We start from the raw sequence: 15,894 nt of genomic DNA, 5'->3' as shown, positions 1-15,894 counted from the left end.
TTCACCTGTAAAGAAAAAAAGGCAGCTGGGAGCAACATACAGAAGGGTACAATTGATTGTCGCATTAAACTATAATTCAGTAGAGTTCCTCTTAATAATCTCATACCCAAGTGTCTTCTTACAGGTTAAACATTTCTGGTGTTTATATGGAATGTGTATATGGAATGCTGATTGAAAATGTTGAAGGAGGCAGGTAAAAGGTGAAATGTTGATGTCTCTTAAATTATTCTGCATCAAAACAAATGTGTGACCTCGTTCTACACAGCACGTGGTCATTTCAAGCAGAGGCCAAAGTACGATTAAAAAAGACTTACTTTCAGTTTATGTAACAAAGAAACACAACCACAGATATGATCTCTTTTTTTTAATAATCAAGATTATTTGACTTGTCTCTTAATAGGTTTGCTGAGGTAAAATTCCAGTACAGGACACGGCCAATCTGATATGAGCCCATGAAATTAATGAGTCACAGTATATTAACACATTATGTCTTAAAATGATAAGGGGGAAAACCAGGGGTCCATGGCGCTATGTGAAACTCACTAGAGAATAAAATTATCTCAGAATGGGGAAAAAAGAACATTACAATGACAAGACAGTGTCCTTGCTGTTAAAGCAATGTCTTATTTGTGGCAAAATTTAGTAATGAATCATGATATTCAACATTGCAATTGCATCAATGTCAGTATTCTTCTACTCTGAGAATCTCTAGGGATGCTGGGCCAGTGAGGAGCGGAGGCTAATGGTTTTGCTGGTTGGTCAGTCTCTCTCCCAGTCTCTTTATTATCTCTGCCAGCTCCTCTGTCTGGCGAGACTTTTCCTCAAGTAGTTCATAGCGTAAACTTGAGATGTCCTGTTTGATTTCCTTCAGTTCTCCTGTGTATGAGCGTTTGCATGAGAGCGAGCGAGAGAAAGAGAGAGAGAGAGAGAGGGTCAGCTTACAGTAAGTATTTAACACATTGGGGTTCCCAAGCACAGTCCCTCTGATGTGGATGCAAATTAAGCCAAATGACATTAGGTCTTTTTTCACCTATTATCGGTAAACTCTTCCAATCACATGTTTGAATTCAATCACATAACCATTAGTAATGTTACCTGTTTCTACATGGAAATTTTTGATGTTATTTGAAAGATATTAAAAATAATGAAAACTATCCATTAGGTGCCCAAGACTGTGGTGTTCTCTGCTATATGTTCGTTATGCATAGTTATTAAAAAACTTGGTGTTGTGCTGATAGCCTGTATCACACAAAGAAGCAAGGCCTTTAAACGCCTTAAAAAACACACTATGATCATATAAAAATTTAAAGGTCAAAGACTCTTCGTCTTCGTCTGGTTCAGGTCAGAAACGCAGGTGTTTCAGACTGTTTTAATACTTTACTCAGGCCCTCATCCTCACATCACAATGTTAGTAAAGTTGGTCTTTATCACCTTTGAAAACTTAAAAAAAAAAAAATACGGCCATTCCATACACAGGCAGAGGCAGACAGAAAAGACTTATCACTGGATTACCTGATTACTTTAATGCTATCCTTTATCCATCAACTGCAATTTTGTTAAAAATAATATATACATATTGATGTGAATATATATATATGTTACCTGACTGCGTACAAAAGACAAAACGGTCTGACATAAAGAAAGTAATAAATGTATTATTAGTAGTAATTAGTAAGAGAATTATTGGTTGGAGTAGTAGTCACAGTGGTAGTAGTGGTAATGATAGTAGTTATAGCAGTCAAGGTAGCAGTGTAGTCATAATGTAATGATTTGTTTATTTATATGACTAAACAGAGAGGCCACCATACCTTCATTGACTTCATCACTCTCTTTATCCATCTGGGCTTTTATAATGTATCTTTTAATGAGGCATTTCATGATTTTCTGTAAAACAACAAGCAACGCCAACAGCAATGTGATGTGACAATACTGAGAAAGAAACACTCTACTGTGGAACTGATGAAGTAAACTTTCATAAAAATGCAACCAAAACCCCTTCTGAATAAGAGTATGGGAGACTTACCTGGTAACGATTTGGCTGAGGTGAAAGTCTTCCACTCACACTTTTTTGTTTGCTGAGCTAAAAATAAAAGAAAAAACATACAACATTTATTGTATGACCTTTTAGAATCTTTAAACTGTAATTCATATTTTTGAACACAAGGGGGCCTTACATACCACAATAAGAGAGAAACTGTAATGCAAATTCCTCTAAGCTGTTAAAGCTGTTGTAATCCATAGATTGCACCGTAGCCCTTACAGAGGTGTTGTTGGAGAACGTATTTTATTTGTTTAGCGTGTGTTGTGCTCAGGGTGCAGCTGGATGGTTTGAGAGCAGTGTCGTGTTGTGTCAGTAACCCTGAGGTCCATCTCACCTCGTTAAGCTCAATGTCATCTTTCAGAATGCCCTTGTGTCTGTGTAAGGGGGAGGGCAAGAACTCTTTGATCTTGACGACCAGACTGATGACAGACTTAGGGCTGGGCACTAGGTTAAAAGGCACTGGGAGTGTTCCTCCTTCCTCAAAGTAAGAAAACCACAGCTTAGCCCTGGCAAACTTCCACTCCACATCTGCATCATCCTTTGAATGAGCCAGACAAAGAGAGAGAGAGAGAGAGAGAGAGAGAGAGAGAGAGAGAGAGAGAGAGAGAGAGAGAAAGAGAGTGTGCCTTTGGGTCTTTGGTCTTTATTAAACATTGCTTAAACTCAGTGGCTCATTTGAACGTAGTGTGCTCATTTTGTGTCTACAGAGTTTAAAACCTGCCTCCACGGCTCTGAGATACTGTACTACACTGCACAGGGTTTAATGTAAGACGATAGCAAACTCCGCCAAAACCACTGCTTGCACGACATTAGCATTATTTTACTTGAAAAGAACCATGACACTAAGATGCAGAATATGTAAACCCTCATCTGATTTTGTATTCATAACTTTCAAGAGCTGAGACAGAGAACAAACGGAAATCTCCAGAGGTCATGTTAATGAGAACATAGATGGAACATAGGGAAGGAACAAGCAGGCCCAGATCGAGTGGGCCCAGATTTAGCTGTGTAGAAGCTGGTGTGTGTATTTCTCTGACAGAATCAGCCTGTCTGTTGGTATTGATCAGACTAAGTTTTCATTATACAGGGAGGCGTGTGATAAAGTGGTAAAATTCCTAGAGTTATGGATTGCTTACAATTTAAACGATTACATAACAAATGATTATATCCTATGCAGCCTTAAGTATTGGTATGCACGAGATAAAGGAAAACTCTGATGCATGTAAAAATAGTTATTCATCTTATGCCAGCAGGTTTTGTTTTTGTTTTTTTTGTTTAAGTTTTTTTTTTTGGAAAACAAAAAAAAAGATATTTTCAAATGGGCCCCTATTATTCACTCAGAACGTTCTCCAACCACAGACCAGGATTTGACCAGCAGAGGTTTGCATCATTTGAATAGACATACATATAAGTAAATACGTCTTTTCCTCCTAAACTGTTGTAAATGCACAATGTGCAAGAAACACCATGATTAGGTAAGTTCTTACTTTATACGAGGTGTGGCTATTAAATAACGAGACTGGGCTTATGTAGGTTGAACCACAGCGTGCATGCATGAACCACATGGTATACATTGACCCCTGAATAAACATAAACAACCCCTGAAAGTTTCAATCCGCTCACGTCTTCAGTTCACTGTTATGCATCACTTGAGGTAGACCTGTTTTTCTGATGTGTTGTAAAAATGGTCAGTTCAAAAATTGAGCAAAGAATCAATTTAAAATTTTGGGGGAAATTGAACAAAGCGGTTACCGAATCTTTTTGTGTGCTATCTGAAATTTATGGGGAAGAATGCATGTCACGTGCACATGTGATCAAGCGGCCCAAGAGATTTTGTGAAGTTCAAGAGGATGTCGAAGATGACCTCGTGGATGCCCATGCACGTCAAGAACCGGTGTTCGCAACGAATAAATTGTTCGAAATTATTGACAAGTCAACATCAGAATGATTGCAGAAATGGTCTCCATAGATAAAGAGATGGTTATTAAATGGTAATTATTACTGTTATTAAATAATCATTAAAACTTAATTACAGCATTAGTCTCATTACTCAATACCCACACCTCATATATTTCCAATGTGTAAAAAACATTTATTTATTTATTTATTTATTTAATGTTTATTTAATGTTTATTTATTAACAGAGAACTTTAGAACTGAAGTTGGATGGAGAAATCTATCAGGTTACATACACAACCCAATGGTATGTTTTATTCCTAAGGGTGTAATAAGATAATAAGAGTTCAATTGCAGAATAAAATTACCTCAATTTCCTGGAATGAGCTGTTGATCATTGCGATGAGCATGTTTAACAGGACAATTACCATGGTGACGTTATAAACACCGTAAAGAACATATCCAATGTTCTCAATGAACTTGTGCCCGTTGTTAATGATGACTGACTTGACCTCCGAGAGCCCAAATATGGCCCAAAACAAGGTTTTGAAGCTCTCTTCCACACTGGAAGGGAGAGACATACGTATTCTGTAAACGTCCATGCCACATTGACATAACCTGCGATGTTTAACTAATTCAAGTTTGCATGTAGGCAAGCAAGAAAATATTAAGACAGTGTGAAAATTATGATTCATTGGTGTTAAACTATATCAGCCAAACATGTGCTGAGGATGTCCTTATATGGGACTTATTTATTATCTCTAAGGAAAAAGAATCTAGAGTCTATATGATGTAAAAAGTAAAGTCTATATGTTGCCTACATAGTCTGCTGTTATCATAGCCTGAAGTTCAGCCAAACCAAAAGTTTGTGCATAATTAGTTTTAAGAGAACTGATTACACACACTGTTTACTGCGTTTGTTCACTAAAGACATTTCCATTCTTTGGCTCTTCTTTCAGCAATGGGCTACCTAAAATTTATGTTCAGCCAGCCAAGACTGGCTTGTCCATCACTCACTCTATTCCATTCAAACACAATATCAATGCTGTGTATGAAGCTGTACTGTTAGAATAGAGGAAAGAAATGTCAGTGGAATAGTATTTTATTTGTTCGGCTTTTTTCTTCATCATTCTTTCAAAAACCAAATCTCTCTCAAAAGTTCTAAACCATATATACATAAAAGACAGAGCCAAATGAGCTACTTTGACAGAAGTGCCTCATTTCCCTTTGTTCACTAAAAAAATCATTAATTCGTAAGTAAACACACAATTAACATGCCAGTTTCAGCCGCGCTACAGCTTCACTATTAAGTTAACTCAAAAAGGTTTGAAATAATATCATAGAATAAAAATTCCCTCCCCCAGGAAACTCATATGGAGAGAGAGAGAGATAATCAACAAGTCTTTGACCTTTTTGACACAAAGCTATCTCTGAGGTCACTCAGAATTTCTCTATAAGCCAAATTTTTTTCTGCCCCTCTACAAGCTCTTGCAGCATTGTCGCCATGCTGACTCTCTTGTCCACTGTTCACACCCACTCAAGTGTTCACAAGCTTGTTCATATCTTGACTTGCCAAATGTTTTTTTTTTTCTTCCAAAATAGGAATAAACTCCTACTTGCAGTATGGTGTGATGTACCACTGCCAAAACAAGGGCATAAAACAATAAAACAAATTAAAATTGAAAATTGTTTACTCAATAGATCCACGTTCAGTTCCAGTCATGAACCTCCACCCTAAAAGTAAATATTTGTCTGTTCTTACTTTTTTACCAGTGGCTTCAGACAGTTTAAAAAGCCGTTAAGAGCTGTGTCTGAACCTTATTTCAATATCATAACTTTTTCAGCTTTTAACAACACACAACTCTTCAATTTTAAAAATTATTTTTGGGCTCTGAATTACATGCAGAGTCATACAGAGAATCACGAATGCATTAAAAAAAACACACACACACATGTACAGTTTCCTAAGATCATCAGCAGATACAGGTTTTGACACACACACACACACACACACATCGTACTCACGTGGTGAAGGCATCGTTTTGCTTTGCCCCTAGGTAGTACGAGTAGAGATTGAACATTCCAATCATGAAGGCCACAAACACCATGATAAAAATCACCATGAATTTAAAGATATCTTTCACCGTCCTCCCTAGAGAGATCTGCAGTGGCCCAAAGCTCTCATTGGCTGGCAGGATGTACGCAATCCGTGAGAAACTCAGGACAACGGCAATTGCGTACAGCCCCTCTGAGATTAACTGAGGGTCTGAGGGCATCCAGTAGACACGTGCTGCAGTGGGAAAAGGAAGTATGATTAGATGAAATTCTGCTGACATTTATATGCTGGACCATACAGCGTAAAAAAAAAATTGAAACGAATTGAACATTTTTCAAAATCCACGGTCAACACAGGCCCCTGACTCATCAAAGAGAGAATACAGATTACACTGTCTGACCTCTTCAGGAGTTTGCATCAATGTCTCATAGTTGTCTCTTATTTTATGGATGGGTTTATCTGATCTGCCAGTAGCCTTGGACTGTGTGTGGGTACGTGACAAGGTTTTTAGTGAGCAAACTTGTTGACTAAGGTTCAAAGTAGCCATTTCTGAGTTCTGTTTCCTTCATTAGAGGCAAATTTTACCAATATATGTCTCACTGCGTGGTGTTACCTTTGAGAGTCTTGCATGAGGTAATGAATAATTTTTCAGATAACTGGTTTGGAAAATAACACCATCAGGCCAACAAGACATATTTAGAGGCCATAAATAAAGACAAAAAAATACAGAACAAGAAAATATGGCCTGCTTTTATAAAATACAGGCTGCTTCATACCATAAATTTGACAGATTATCATGGATTTTTCCCTCTCTGGAGAATTGAGCCTATACTTGGACATGTTTGAACATAAATATTTGAGGGGTCAGGGGGCATGGAAAACAATAAATTCCAGGTATGTATAAAACCTTGCTGTGTGGGTCATTTGCAGCCTTTCGTCACACTTACCGAGGCGGTAGTATTCTATCTCAAAGGGCAGGGTTATGTTAGAGAGGTCCGTGTAGCGCTTGTCCACATAGCTCTGTGCTGTGTATGCATGCCAAAAAGCCATGAACCGAGCGATGAAGGACGTCACGAAAATGGCCAACATTCCAAAGTCCAGAAGATTCCAAGGCTCCAAAAGATACTCTCGAGGGCCCTGTGACCAAATCTCCTTGCATTCGGCCCATATCATTCCTATAAAACAGAACAGCTTGTCTTCAACTCATATCATTCCTGTAAAACAGAACAGCTTGTCTTCAGCCCATATCATTCCTATAAAACAGAACAGCTTGTCTTCAGCCCATATCATTCCTATGAAACGGAACAGCTTGTCTTCAGCCCATATCATTCCTATAAAATGGAACAGCTTGATTCAGCCATATCATTCCTATAAAACGGAACATGACAATACAGATGACATGAGACTAGACTGGTGTTCAGTAAACTGTTCATTAGCAATTTACTTTCCTCTTGACACTGAATTTGAATAAAGAGCATCAGAGAGGTCACTGCCCAAACATGGCAAGTGCCTCAAATCTTAAATAGCAACAAGAATAAGCACAAAATGAAACGGAAGTGACATTATTCCAACAGTATGTCTTAAAATGGCCACTGCTTCATCTTTTAGGGGACTCATTTTGGTTGAGTTATCTTTGTTGTGCAGAATGCTGGTTTGGCATATGGTAAAGAGATTGAGGAGAATTGACCCCTCTATGGTTCGCAGTGTCCTTGACCTTAAGAGTAATGAGGAGTTATTTAAGTCAACAGTGTGGGAATTGCTAGCAGAGGAAACACCATAGCAAACAGGATTATGACTGAAACTTCAGAAGTGCCACTGGCCACCGACACATCATCTTAATAGGTGCAGCGGGAATAGGTGAGATTCACTTTCATGGTACAATTAACATTTCTTGTCCACAATGTTGATTTGCCGCTGGGGAGTTATTGGGTAAACAGATGTGAGGTATGTGTTGTGACGATAAAAAGCCCTTCAGGGATCACTGCTAAAATACATTAATCTGATCCACTTTTAGAGTGAAATCAATTGCTGTTGCAGTGTATTGCATTCTGCTCCTGCACACTTTAAAAAAAGGAGACATCTGTAAATTTGAAAGATTCACAATGAAGAGAAATGTATGCATGTTTATTTATTTATTTATTAATTTCTCATCATTTGACAGTCTGCTCACTTACACTCAGATATGTTATGTTAAATGTCTTAACTCAAGACTTACATCATTCTTCTGTCATCCTATTCCTCCCTTATTAATGCAACAGATCTATAGCTTTACATTAAATCAGTACTGTGTCTACGATAAGCGTGAGAAACCTAGTTATGGCAGCTCACCTACAACCCAGGCAATGATGAGCATCTCCATCCAGGTGAAGGGTGTGGTCTTCATGCGGAACAACTGTGACGGACGGTCACTCACGGTCATGTTCGGTAGGAGACTGGTCCCCTCAAAACGGTCAGCAGCGTTCATGACCAGAAGGCCGAGAAAGATGGTGAAGGAGGCAGCATGGGCCACAAACTTTAGAAAGGGCCCACGCATAATCTTCCCCAACTGCATTAAATTGATAAATGATGTTAATATTGGTAAATACAACTAACTTAATGAAACAGTGTGTGTGTGTCTGTCAAATATAAACTGTACCTGAAATCATTTGGAGTCTAACTGTGTGGTGATTAGTAAAGCAGAGAGGCATGGAATTTGAAGACTAAAATAAGATATTGGCAAAAATACCTCCACTAAATTAATTTAATGTACAATCAAATGTACATATAATTGTCATGTTTAGACAAACACAGCACACAAATATTTCTTGTCACCAACAGCTTACATACAGCTTTTGTGCTTCCTTATCCTAACCATACATGGTCATCTACATACAAAAATCACTTAGCTTTGTCTACAGACAAAGACCACTTAACTGCAGTGGAGATGGTCCAAGTTAAAGTGTTTCTGACCTTACTGGATGGCGCTATCCAATACACCAGGGCCAGGAAGGGCAGCCCCACGGCAACACCCAGCACCACCAGTAACTTGACAGCCGTGGTCTGCTGACGAAGCCCAGACAGATTTTCATACCAAATGGAGAGGAGCTGTTGTTGACAGTTTGGATGGGCCACAAACTGCGTGGGAAGCATGAGAACAAGAGAGAGACATGAATAGAGTGAGTAATGTAACATCTACAGAATGTACAGTGTGCACATTCACAGTAAATACAATGATTATGCAAAGTTTCAGTTCAATGCCATTATTCTTCTAGCTTACGATTTAACAATTCCAAAACCAAAACGACTGATGGAATTGTGTTAAACCTTGAATATGTTTTAACATGTGGTGACAAACAATGTTTAATAGTTCATTTCTTTCCACCTCACCTTCTTAAGTTCATATTTAATGGCCAGTTTTAAGCGGATGAGACTGGGTCTACCCGCTGCCTCACTGCTTTCGCTCATCTCTGTGTCTCCATTCAGAATAGCCTCCACCTCCTCTGTGTTTCGACACAAGTCCAGAAGACCCACCACAAAGTCTTTACACTGCATAGACAGTTTCTTATAATCATTCTGTAAACAACACAAGAACAGTGTAAGGAAAACTGCTCACCACAGATACACTTCTTGTAAGTCCTACTCTGGATTAGATCATCTGCAAAATAAACAACGCTATAAATTGTAAGAGGTAACTGTAACAGAGAAAACAGCTGAGAAAAAAAAAAAAAAAAACATGACGTCCAAATATTTTGTTCCTCATTAATTTAATGAACAATTTAATCATCCATGATATGCCAAATGCTAGGAGACTGTCAGAATAGTCTTATGTTTGCCTCAGGGATGATATGTAAACTATGTATGAATAAACAGAATACAAATCCATGCTTTTGACTTCAAAGTCAGAAAAAAACAGGGTATATGAAGTGTAATGTAATGTATTCAGCCATTATATGATTGATGGCATGTGTCAGTGTATCTGATAACCTCAAAAGCTTTTCTCTCTTGTTGAGAGAGAATCTCTGGACATTTCAACACCTACCATCTGTTTATGATTACAAAAACACCACTCTGTTGCGAAAACTCAAATTCACCTACGATAATATATTCACTCAGGACTACACTGCCCACACTCTGTCAAAGGGCTAAAGCCTAAGTACGCTTGTATGACCAGTCTGTGCACAAACACCCACACTCAACAGAGCCAGTCCGACATTCCCTAACTGTTTTAGTTATGTGCTCTTAGGCACATCATACTGAAAAGGAAAAAAAATGCTATGAACATGCTTTAATAAAGCACACATTACAGTGTCATAAAGTCAATTAGATACTTGTGTTTTCATCTTTAATCCTATGATCGCCTGCAGTACCGAACATGCTACTGTATTTTCTAAATGTAGGCTGGAGGATATATTCAAATGTCCATCGCTCTGTGACCTCAATGTAAACCTACTGTGGCGCAAGACAGCTGAACAGACCACAACTTTGTTATTTCTTCAAGTCCTTGAGAGAAAGCTTTATTTTTTTCCCCAGAGAGAACCTACTCAATTTACTTATTATATAATGTGCACTGCACAAGTAGTAACTTGAATATTCATGGACAACAGTTGTTCTTCTTTACAGAGTAATTTCAGAAATCCCAAGTCTATTCTGAAGGCTCCAGCGGCATGAACCAGGCAATGCTTTCATTTGAAGACACTGGAAGTATGGTACATAAACTGGCACTTAATTATGAATCTGCATAATTGAATCTACAGCATTGTATGAGAAGTGAAAATAAATATCCACTTGCAGAATACTGATCAAAACATCAGTAGCTATTAATACAAGAAAATCCACCCTAGCCTCATTGCCTCAAAGTTAGCTGTCCTGTTTACAATGACCTATTGATACGTTTAATTCAAAGATGCCTGTTCAATTTTATTTATCCCTCTTACACGTCTTTCCTCACGGAATTCCACAACCCCCCTTAAACTTCACACGCTTACTTTGAACTCCTTCTCAACATTGGCCAGGACTGCTAGCTCATTGCTCAGCTCCAACGCAGCCAAAATAGGGTCTTCGTTGGACAGGGACAGGTAGGCGGGACTTGCCAGCCCCTTGTACGCGTTGATACGGGAACGAGAGTGGCTAAAGGAGTCATGCCTCTGGTGATGCGAGCAGGTACTGCACTTGCAGAAATAATCGTGAGGGCGCTCGATACGGGCCCCTTTCCTCAGCAGGATGTGCACTATTTCGTACTCGTGGCAGTGAGATGCCAGGATGATGGGTGTGATGTCATGCGAAAAGCGTGTGCCATCTTCATCATAGGCGAAGAAATCGTCGGGCGTGCCGGCCTGCCCAGGGCTGTCGGTGAGTTTTGTAGCATCGGCAAAGGCCTGATGTCCCAGGATGGCCTCCACAATGCGGACGTAGCCTTTGCTGATAGCCAGTAGCAAGGCGTCACCTATCCGGGCCAAGTTCTCCTTCTTCAGAAGCAGCTCAGTCACCTCCAGGTGTTCATTGGCCACTGCCAGCTGCAAGGCATTCTGGCCCATGTAGTCAACACAGTTGACATTTAGCTCAGGCAACTCCTCCAGCATGCGACGAACCACAGGTATGTTGCCATACTCCGCTGCCTCCAGGAAGCGTTCTTCAGTCAGGGAGAGGCCGTAGGAACGGGCATTAAACATGTAGGCAGTCCCTCGCATGGCCAGACGTCTGGACTTGGCCAATGTCTGCCGCAGCTTGAACTGTCTGTCACCATCATTCCACCTATCAGAGGAGAGTAAGTTGAAATAACTGATTACATTTGAAGATCTCACTGACCCAAGTCTTGTGACCCCACAATGTCAAAAGCCTGAAGATTTTAGTACTGAGCGTGCTGATAATAAGTGTGGACCAGATATCTATTCAGTGCCACAGATAAACTAACAGCTAAGTCAGTATTTTAATCAAACCCAGATTTTTACCACATTTTGTTTTACATGACATTTTCTGTAAGAAATCCACAAAGATCCGTGTTTCAAGTCTTATATCAAATTGAGATAAATTACTCCCTCGCTCTGCTCAGTGTTAAATTCAGTGATTTCGTTGAGCCAATCACTGGCAGATCCACAGACAAGAAGGACAGCACTGTCGGCCTGGTGACTCACTGTGCCCAGATTTCAAAGGCTAAGGGTCTAGCATGAACGTGTTCCTGCTGGGTGAGTCACTGGTGCCGATAACTTTCACTACCTCCAATTATAATCTGTCGTTTTTCTGCTGGACTGATGGATAAAAGCTTATTTTCCTGTCACTCTGTGTAATTGACTTGTTTCTGCTTCAGTGGGTGTTTGATTCCAAAAAACAGACAGACAGAAAAGTATACGGTCATCTGTTTTCTTGCCCCAGATCTAGCACCTCATTACTGGAAAGTAGCCATACACTTCATTAAACACAGAGAAAGTAATTAAATGTTGAAATGCTGAATGACAGTATCTAACTGGCAAATTATGCGGCATGTCAACAGGCTGTATTTCTGCAAAGAAAGTATTTTTAATCCATACTCGAATTGAAAACATCGAGTGTGCCGAAAGTATGCTGTAAACACAGAGTGACAGATGTGTGTGTGCTGCCATAATTTGATTTGAATGATCTAATTTTGTTGTGAAATAATGAGGTAGCATTTTTGTTTCCATTTAGATGACAGCTGTGAACCAGTAATGAATGTGTCCTCCTCTGATATTTTCATATTTTCTGCTACATCTATAGTTAACTTTAGTTAATAGCAAATAAATTCAACTTCCCCAACATGAGTCTTCCATAACTATTTCATCAGTGATGTGAATGGACCACACCTGCATATCAAGGAGAAAAAGTAACAAAGGACGATATTCTCATAACGTTAACCATGAATCTTAACTAGGAGATTTTAAAAAAAATACTTTACTGAAATCTGAAGCTTGTACAGCTTACTTCATAAGTAATGTCTCATTCATATCAAATTCCCTCCTCATATCTAAAAGAAAATTGAAATACAAATTACACTGGTTAGAGGAGCTTTTGAGAAAGGTGTTAGTTGATATCTTGTTTTGAATCATTGGTTTGCTCTTCATACATACTGAGTAATCACTAATGCCTCAGGAAATGTAATCTCAAAGACACACATTCCAGATTTGAGTGAAGATACTTGTCGTGTTTCCTAACTGGATTAAGTGTACTTGCAGCTCACTAACCACTGAACCTGAGGTTTTTTCAACATACTATTTGTACTGTAGGACAGGAATGAATTCCACACGTATTCAAATGCTTGGCATTTCAAACAGCCTCTTTTACTAGTGACTCAAATGTTTTTTTCACTCCTTCCCGTATAAAGTCAAATAGGTCAAATCGAATTAGTCATGCTTTTCTTTGTCTTGCGCTTTTCTAGAACCTTCCCAAGAAATCAAACAGGTGAAAGCAACAATACAGACAAAAGAGTCTGGGGCTACTGTCAGTGCACTTCATTTGAGGAGCCTAGGAGAGAATCAGGTTAATAAATGACAAAGAGATTGTTTCTCAGGACCATCATCTCTGCGGAGAGATATGGGGAACTGGCCATGTTGGACAGCCGACACAGAGGTGATGGAGCTGGAATGGTTGAAAGCTTAACCAGGCACTGGTGGCACTGATGTTCTGGAGCCTCTTACTGTTCTGTATAAGGTGACAGACCTGTGATGTCAATACTCTCTTAGGGGATTGCTGAACTGCTGTATGGCACAGAGAGGAGACAGTGCTAATATATAGATTTAATGCAAATTTAACTTACTGGTGGTGTTTTACATGCAGTAGCCTCACCCTGTCTGGGATGAAAATACTGTTGTTCCGTGAGATTGTCTTGAAATTTCACAAAACTTCTGATTAGGATGGCTTAAAGACCATATTAATTCAATTGTGGTTATATAATTTCTTTAATGAAGCTATAAAGCAAGATCAAAAAGTAACCATACGTAATAATCTGAAGCTGATGACAGGTGAAGAAACGGGGCTGATACTGCATCTTGCCGCTTTAAAATAAAGTAATAGTGCCAACATATGAAAATACATTACTGCATTAAGCTCCTGACCTTCCCAAAGATTTTTATTAGTTTGCTTCATTTCCCTGTCGTAGTGCGTCTGCAAAAGATTTTCAAACTCAAAGCCTTACTAAATCTGTAACCATCAGCCTAACAAGCTGTGAATGTTGAAGGCCCTTGGAATGAGATGTGACTATTCTAGTAACAAACCAGCTTTAAGCATTCTACTCAAGCTTTCTCATACTCTGCACCTTTGTCCTGACCCTAATATAAACCACCTCGTAAATGGTATTTATAACCAAAAAATTAATACTAAAAGTACTGGTAAAAGTATTTCAGTAAAAGTATTTACCGAAAAGTTTTTTTTTTTTTTACTGAAAACGGTAAAAAAAAAAAAAAGTTCAAAACTCATTTTGACATTTCTGTTTCTACAGAAATGTCAAAACGAGGTTTGAACTTTTATTTTACAGTTTTCATTTTCATTTTCATTTTGGCACGGATTACATCCCATGAGAGGAGGCATAACCTACAACGGCAGCGGCTTGAGTTTGGTATCTCAGGCTATTGATTCCCTTCAGGGCAGCCACCAAAGCAAAAAGGTCAAGCTTCGTCTGCAAATTGGTTTTCGGTTTCTATGGTAATAGATGTCTTTCTAATTGGAGGACCGTCGCTACAAAACATGACTCTTATTGACGTTTGAAAATGGTACTCATAGTGCAGGTATACCGTTTCACGGTATTTGAAATGCGTAGCCAAAAATATTATCTGCACTCGGATATGCTTAACCAGCATAATCATTTACATCAACACTATGTCGAAACGGCAAACCTATTTCGTGATAAAACTATGAACAGAGAGTGTGTTTCCTGTATTGAGTTCAGCTCATCGTTTAAACAAGCGACAGTTTGAGAGGGGAAAAAGTTTGCTTCACTGACAGATGGTGCGAAGTGAATCGGGAACAGTCACAATGGCATATAGGCGTAATCCATTTAGACATCCATGTTTGATTTATTTTGATCATCCTATTCAGTCAGCAAAAACTGATGCAGTGACTAAATTAATCCGATTGTTAATGTTTCATGCGCAAACTGTGTGAGGGAGTTAAAATTAAAAGTCATGTTTCACCGAAAGTGATGACGGTCCATATCTACTACATATGGGAGATATTGTGGAATCTAGGCTGCGCAAAAAGAAGGAATAGTAGGTAAATAAGACATTTCGCATTCAGCACGCTATAAAAATGTAAAGAAGACTTCTTCAGCGGTGCATCTAAGGTGTACAACAATAGAAAAGTAAGATGGCACATTTTAACACGTTAAACACACTTCAAGTTACAGACACAATATCAATTCTGCGCCAGAACAAGATATTATATACTAACCTCTGGTAGTATCCCTGATAATTTGCGCCAACCTCAAAGTCAGAGTTCATCCGTGGATGAGTTTGACTTAAATCACTTTCTTTGAAGACAGAACTTGCCTCCGAGCGCTCCAGTCCAGAGAATATTGCTCTTCTGTCGGTCATTTCTTTATAACCCCTTCTCTTGACGGCTCACCGGCGGCGCGCAAATGTGGAGGGTTGGGCATATCCAGGAGCAAAGCAAACACACCAACATATGGATTAAAGTAGGCTATACGTGCTTCGTACCCTCAAATCCTCTCGTTCACTCCTGTTTGCTTTTATTTTGTTAATGTCCTTCGGGGAGGTGGTAGAAGTAGTCATCCATCCAGTGATATAGCCATGCGCATTCCAGTACATATGACTTCCTCTCTCCAGTGTACATCTGTCGTCGCTGATGTCACTATTACCCACTCCATTGACGCTCAGCACGCTCCAGAGAAACATAATTTAGTGAGGTGGAAAAGGGTTTGTTTACTAACATTTTATCGGTCTCATCACTGATATCCATA

At 39.1% G+C, this 15,894-nt stretch overlaps 1 protein-coding gene across 1 annotated transcript; it reads right to left on the bottom strand.

The window, feature by feature from the left end:
• Nucleotides 1–739: 739 nt before the first annotated feature.
• On the bottom strand, nt 740–15,508 carry trpc6b (transient receptor potential cation channel, subfamily C, member 6b). The gene is made up of 12 exons (XM_030765211.1): nt 15,366–15,508; nt 10,958–11,723; nt 9,360–9,545; nt 8,943–9,107; nt 8,322–8,538; nt 6,941–7,168; nt 5,963–6,227; nt 4,306–4,501; nt 2,376–2,579; nt 2,024–2,080; nt 1,809–1,884; nt 740–876 (listed from the first exon to the last, which is right to left on the bottom strand). Exons 1-12 carry the CDS (start codon nt 15,506–15,508, stop codon nt 740–742), a joined length of 2,640 nt encoding a protein of 879 aa, XP_030621071.1.
• Nucleotides 15,509–15,894: the final 386 nt, after the last annotated feature.

This window comes from Chanos chanos, chromosome 2 (genome assembly GCF_902362185.1).
Source record: "Chanos chanos chromosome 2, fChaCha1.1, whole genome shotgun sequence".
Classification (NCBI taxonomy): Eukaryota; Metazoa; Chordata; class Actinopteri; order Gonorynchiformes; family Chanidae; genus Chanos; species Chanos chanos.
This window is presented reverse-complemented; position numbering and strand designations above follow the sequence as displayed.